The 6,787-nt window shown below is 55.3% G+C and overlaps 1 protein-coding gene across 1 annotated transcript in view; it reads right to left on the reverse strand.

Annotated features, from left to right (window-relative positions):
• VOLCADRAFT_118317 (uncharacterized protein) overlaps positions 1 to 2,076 on the reverse strand; it is a gene marked incomplete at both ends in the record, with an annotated part of 6,530 nt that extends 4,454 nt beyond the window's left edge. Inside the window, 4 exons of the mRNA XM_002953337.1 lie at positions 1 to 2; positions 805 to 989; positions 1,322 to 1,449; positions 1,904 to 2,076. The exon at positions 1 to 2 is cut by the window's left edge and continues 447 nt beyond it. Coding sequence (XP_002953383.1) covers positions 1 to 2; positions 805 to 989; positions 1,322 to 1,449; positions 1,904 to 2,076 — 488 coding nt within the window. The remainder of the gene's footprint in view (positions 3 to 804; positions 990 to 1,321; positions 1,450 to 1,903) is intronic.
• Between the last annotated feature and the right edge of the window lie 4,711 nt (positions 2,077 to 6,787).

The following is a 6,787-nucleotide window of genomic DNA, read 5'->3' on the forward strand; positions in this document are numbered from 1 at the left end:
GCCTTATGTGGAGGGGAGGAAGGGAGGGAGGAGGGGGAGGAAGCGGGACGCGAGATGGTGGGCGGTATGGTAAGCCTGCCATCCAGCCCTGATGGTCCATGACTGACTGCAGCAGCGTACTAAGCGTGCTGCAAGTGCTGGGGGCCTTCGAAGACAAGCGCAACAAGAACATGAGGAGGAAAGGAAGAGGAGAAACGTAGAGATGGAACGGCTAGCATAGATGTGACGGAGTGAGTGTGCACACGGCTCGGTTTGAAGGGGATGATAAGTGCACATGGCTCCCTCCACATGTGCACTTGAGCCCAGAGCCTCCTCTCTAAAGCCATTGGGGAAACCCGCGGGGTGGAAAGGTGATGCCAATAACAGCGGCTGCTTTACAGTCAGTATCATCATTGTCGTGAACTTATTCAAGCAAACTGAGTCGCAACGGCCTCTCAGAGTTGGCACTGATCGCAATTTGGCACAGGTGAAGTGCCTTCACCACCACAAGTGAAGTCCCTTTGCCATACCCACCTGCCGGGTAGGACAAAATGAACCATGTGCACCCCATGCCGGCCTCACCCCATGCCGGCCTCACCCCATGCCGGCCTCACCCCGTGTTTGCCATCCTGTGTGCGACCTCCGAGTCTCCGTCCCGTTGACTTGCCGCAATTCAAATTCTTCCACTGTGGCACACAAGGTCATCTCCGGCGTCCGACCCCCCCCACACATACACACACACAGTGCCACCGCATCCTTACACCACCTACCCCCCTCCTCACCCGGGCACCCAGTACTCACGTACGGCAACAGAGACCTACCTACCCGATAAAACTGTAACTTATACGACATACGCTCCTCCGCACGCTCCTCGCTGGTGATGGCTGGGCCGTACACGTTGACGAGCACAAAGCCGCCGTGGTCCGTGATCACCACGCGCCCCTCCCCATCCAGGTTCCGGAGCTGTTCCGGACTACAGCCCGCGGCCTGCCAGCGGGGGTGTAGTCCTTCTGCGGCGGCCAGTAACGACACAGTAGATAATAGCAATCCAGCACATGCCACGGCGCGTCGCCCATGCACACACCATCCAACTAAGCGTAAGAAGGGGTTGGGAAGTCGCCATGGGATTCGTATGGCAGTAGCAGCAGCTGCAGTAGTAGCGGCAACAGCAGCAGCAATAGCAATGGGCACACAGCAACCAAGTGCCCCCATAGCTCTTTTCCCATCGACAAACCCCCGGGGTTACTACCCAATGCACCCTGGCAAACAACCGCCGGCCTTAAGTCGTATGTACCACCATATCCATAGGAGTACTGCTTGCAGTACTTGTCGTAAGCCGTACCGGATGTCAGATGCAGTACCCCGGTGAAGCCCTCCTCGGCGTGCAGCGGCAGGGCGCGGTCACGGCGGCAGAACGTGGCAACACCCGAGTATCCCACCTTGCCGCGGGTGAAGGCGAAAAACGACTCCCTGCGGCGGCGCGCGTCCGTACAGTCGTACACGTCCGTACATGCCAACACCACCAGCCACTGCATCGCTAGCTGTCAATCATCATCACTCCAGGCAGATGCAATTTGATTGAAATAAGTGCACGCGAAAGCGAGAAACAATATGGGAAGAAACAAACAGAGAGGCCGAAAAAGGAGAACCGATTCCCTGTCAATACAGCTTACCCAGCTCCGGCCGGGGACCCCTGCACAGCCCCATGCCTGGTCCTTCCTTTTCGGCCCGCCATCCTTCTCTCACAGCCTCCCCCCCCCCCATACCAGCTCAATACAAACCATATCCACCCACTCACACACACCCATGTTAACCCACATTTAAACCTGACTCACACAAACTCACTCGCCTTCCCTCTCCTTCCCATCACGAAATTCTTCCCCGTCTCCCCCCCTCCCACTCTCAGCACCCCCCAACCACCCACCAGCCATCCGCCAGAGCGAGCTCCCGCTGTAGATCCACCCGAGTAAGCTTGGTCTCCTGGAAGCAAACCACGTCCGCGGGCGCCAGCGCCTCCAGCAGCCGCTGCAGACCCCCGAACACGGCCACGACGCGGCGCAGCCCGTTAATGTTCCATGTCAACACGCGGAGCCGCATGGCGCCCTCGGCCTGTCAGTCCAAACGTTCGCAATTAATGACCTCCCCTTTGCGTTTTATTACTCCGGGCATCTCTCAGCAGTAGCAGCAGCACCACCATGGAAGCACCATGGAAGCTACAGCCTCGGTCAGGTGGTTGCAGCTGGTAAGCTCGCAGTACGGTCCCAATAGATGCACCCAGGTGTGGTGGCTCCTGTGCAGCGCCAGTCTGCGCCTTGGTTTCAGAGCTACTGGGAAGGCAGGTTATGTTGGGAAGGACCTAGTGTGTGTGCTGGGCTTGTCCGCTCCTGCAGCGCTGTGTGTATGTCCGCTATCTGGGTTCACAGCACAGTAAGCTGCATGCGGTGGCAGCTGCAGCAGCTGCTGCCCATATAGACGCGAGTGCCAAATGGACTTGGCCCAAACCAGCAAATCGAGTGGAACGGGGACCGCCAGCACATGCCTGTATGTGTATCTATGCGACTGCACAAAACGGCAGCAGGACGACGCGGATGGTAGGAGCTTTAGGAATCTCATAGAAATGTCGGAATATAGAAGTGAAGTCAATAGGAAACATCGGCCGGGCCCAAAAGATTGCGGGTGGACGGCTTTCACATGTTTCTGCTTTCGCATATACGAGACATAATCGTTAAAAAAGCAACAGGTTATCATAATTTCCATGCAGGAACGGCAAGCCGCGAACGCCGCATTCTCTGAAACATGATCGACTAGACGCCCTCCAAACAAAAGCTACTAACGCACGGATCCAGATGCGAACGTTGGTAAATAAAGGTAACCGCCAAAAGCGCATGTGCAGACATGACTCGGCGTAAATTGCCGCACACGATGACCGACCTTTTGAACCATCCCGCCATAGAAGCAAAACGCGACGCACCATTGACCTACAAACGTGCAACGCCAACTCTGGCAAATATGATGGCAATTGATGTGAGAATTACCAGTGCGGGGCCCCATTACCCCGGCAGCCCATAGATACGACATGCGTGGTCATGGCCGTTAGTACGTCGCATAGTTACAGGTTACCAGTTCCCCACATATGCAGGGGCTCCCCGGCCGATTCCATTAAGCCCGGGGCCCCATGTCAATTCTCACTGTTCTGGCGCCGAGTGAGGATGTTGTCTTCCTCCCCTGCTCGCCTGGGCTCGACGCGGCTAAGCGACAATTACATGCATGTACACGTTTAGAAATCAAAGATATCTTTATGTTCATGTCAATTTCATGTCGTTTTTTTCTAGGTCTGAGCTGGTTACGCTTCGGTTTTAGGTGGGCGGTAGGCATTCATACCCTTGTAGGCCTGGGCCCTCCAAAGTGCAAATCAGGGTAAATCGGCATGTACGTGTCTAGGATTAAACGACCTCCATGTTCATAAAGAAAACTCATGTCGGCTTTAGGTGAGTGGCTCACATGCACTAGGCTAATAAGCAACCTTTCAAAACCACGTAAGACTGGATTATCTAAGTGCGCACCCGGTAAAACTGGCATGCATGCACGTGTGCCCACAAGGCACACATGGCCACAAGGTCTACAATACGGCTGTCGCGCATTACGGTGCTAATACGGCTGTCGTACATATGACACCAGGGGAAACAGGCCAGCCAACGAACATGAGCAGGCCGTCATTTGGGAACTACCAACGAAGTACAACCAACTGGGAACTACCGCCACCCACAATTATGAGCCCTCCAACCAGCAACACTGCTTGCTTGTGTTTAATGAGAATACCATAAATGCAAGAAGTCAGGAGTGTTATTGCAATATGTGTGTGTTACATGGTCGTGGGTGCGTTCCCCGTACCTGCAAACCGCCCAAATACGAGCCGAGGGCTCAAGGGCTGCCAGATCGCTTATAAGCACCTACCTCGCACTTCAGACAAAGCAAGTAATAAAGGATACTAAGACCAAAGGGAACGATAGAGTTGCGGTGGGACCATATACGTTCCAGCATCCCTGCCAGATGTTCAGGTTCCCACTTCATGGCGTCCTTCATATGCTCGAAGCGTGGGAAATCCTTATCCGATTTTATCGTACAACGGGGCAGTCCAGCAAAATGTGCTTCTCATCCTGGCTATCAGTGCCGCAGCAGGGGCATACTCGCTCCTCCCTAGGTATATAACGCGCTCTGTTAGCCGCCAATGCCCAACAGCAAAGCCTAAACTGCATAACCTTGCGATTCGCTGAACCCAGGATAAACATTCTGATACGCGGGAGCACCTCCTTCCTGCCCGCTTGTTCGGCTGCTAGACCCATCCAATGCTCATACTTCGCCACGTGAATTCCTGGTTGCTTGCCGTCTGACGGGTATACGTCTGGCTGGACATCTAGACGCGTATGCTTCCAACCATCTCACCAATCGGTCCTTGAACTCCAATACCACACCTTCTGGCAATGTCCTTTCCGTCAGCCATTCCACTCGTTCGTCTACTTCGTGTAGCCCTCGCGGGGCCTCTTTCCATACGTCGTGCCCCAAAAAACTTAGAAAACGGAGGAGTAGTGGCCCCATCCGGGCCCTTCGGGGTTGCAATATGATCCAAACCAACGCTTGCTAAAAGGATAGCCGGTACAGCTCAGACTGTAGGAGTAGGGCTGCAGGAGGTCGTGCCGCCGAGTGCCGTGCTGCTTATGTCCGCTGAACAGCTTACTCCCGCGTCATCAGACGAGACTCCTCCACAGCCACAACCTCAGCCTCCGCAGCCACCGCAGCCACCGGTCTCCAGCAGCACCAAGCCCTACACCATCACCACTGCCACTGTCTAACAAGACGCATGGCACGGACGAGGTCCTTTCAACACTACCTCCGAAGCGCCACCCAGCCTGGCGGCCGTCTTCACACAGCCCGTCGGCAACCCGGGTGTGTTCATGGACATTTGCAACGGCTGGCCGCTTGTAGTGAGCCCTTGAACGGCTATGACCCACTCGTTGCACAGCTGAATCATGCTGCAGGTACGGTGGCGGGCGCCACTGCTCGCCTACAGCCGCTGAGCTGTATGACCTTGAGTGACTTCCTGCACACAATCGACCTGCTGGCCGTGCTGGCCACGTGCTGGCGGACCGGCTGCAGGGTGTGCCGCCCGTCACAAGTCATGTCCCCATTAACCACCCCGGCGCCACCGAGCTGCGGCACATGATTGCAACCAGCCCCCGTGTGCCACCACGGACAACCTGCGCCTCAGGCCCTGCAGCTGCTGCCAGCCACGTCGTCGCCGCCCACATCAGGCACCAACAATCTGGGTTTGGGGCCTAGGTCATACATGTATAGGATGCTGCTGTCTGGGATGCAGGGAGGACCACCAGTGCACACACACACACACACACATACACACACACACATGGAGGGCACGGATACTGCTAGTTGGCCCGGACATGAACCCTGAAAAAGCATGTTGGCAGTGAGGCCATATAGTCAGCGTGCTAGCCTGCAGCAAAACATATCGCGGTCGACAGGATTTGAACCTGCGCGGGCTAACCCATCTGATTTCAAGTCAGACCCCTTAACCACTCGGGCACAACCGCTTGATGTCTAATACGTAGATTAAACATTATCAATTTAGCTATCTGCATAACGCACATACTTGTCACGACGTGCGACGACGCCAGCCGACTCTTGGTGCTTCCTGCACCAGGTGCCCACATGCTTTTCAGATTATGTTGTTCGGAACTGGAAGTTAACAGGCCGGCCTAATGGCCATTGGCGTGCCGCGTGTACCTGCAGGCTTTGTGACTGCGGAGTGGTCGAGGACGAGCTGCATGTCTTTCGTGAATGCCAGCCTATGGAGGCCTTCGAGTTAAATATGAGGGGCATATTGGGTTCAGAGGGAGCGACATGCGTACAGATATGGCGGAAACCCCCCTTATAGATGTGGCTAGTTCTCCCTCTGAGGTCTGAGGAGACCAGGCGCATCATGCTCAGCCCAGGTGAGCGAGGCGCGGGCGTCAACGTCCTCACTTGGTGCCACAACAATGGCTTTTGACGGTCCATGGGCTCCCCGGCTTTTACGGGCGCACCACGCAATGGTGCGGAGCTTGTACTTGTAACTTGCATGGCTCCTACCACACAACCTACCGGGGTGAAAGCCCATGGATATAATGGTGAATGGCAATCTGGAACACGCACTCACGAGTATCACAGAATGTGTGAAACAGGGGGGTGTATCTTCGCCCGTGGCAGCTACCGGTATTTCGGGGCACCCTCATCCAGTCACCCTAGTCAACCTCTCAGTGGATTGCTCAGGTTCCGCACCAGCATCCAACGGAATCTGCCGGGTCGATAGCGGCCCAACTCCATTCCTGGTCGGCTCGCAGGTTAACTTTATCCATCAACTAGGGGCGCAATGCCTTCCACCATCGGAAGATCTTTGACCCGAACGGGTATCGATCCCGGGATCTCCCGGGGGTAATGGTCGCGCCTTACCAGTGGTGCCAAACCCCATATAAAACAGAATATTAAAGGTATGTAACTTTGCATACACATGTAGCCACATGGTAGCCAAAGCCACTGAGCTGACGGATGCCATGCCCAATTTGCCGAATGGCAGCACATCTGGTCCATGCATGGGTGTGCTGTAGCTGGCTTCTTGACCATGCACCACACGATATGTAAAATTGTAGCGGCTTGGCAAGCGATATCGATACACTTACCTGGAACATGCAAGGCATGTGCAGTAGGCAGGCTACATCCCCACCCATCGACATATTCGGCAAGTGGTTGTATGTAT

Source organism: Volvox carteri, assembly GCF_000143455.1.
Source record: "Volvox carteri f. nagariensis unplaced genomic scaffold VOLCAscaffold_35, whole genome shotgun sequence".
NCBI lineage: Eukaryota > Viridiplantae > Chlorophyta > Chlorophyceae > Chlamydomonadales > Volvocaceae > Volvox > Volvox carteri.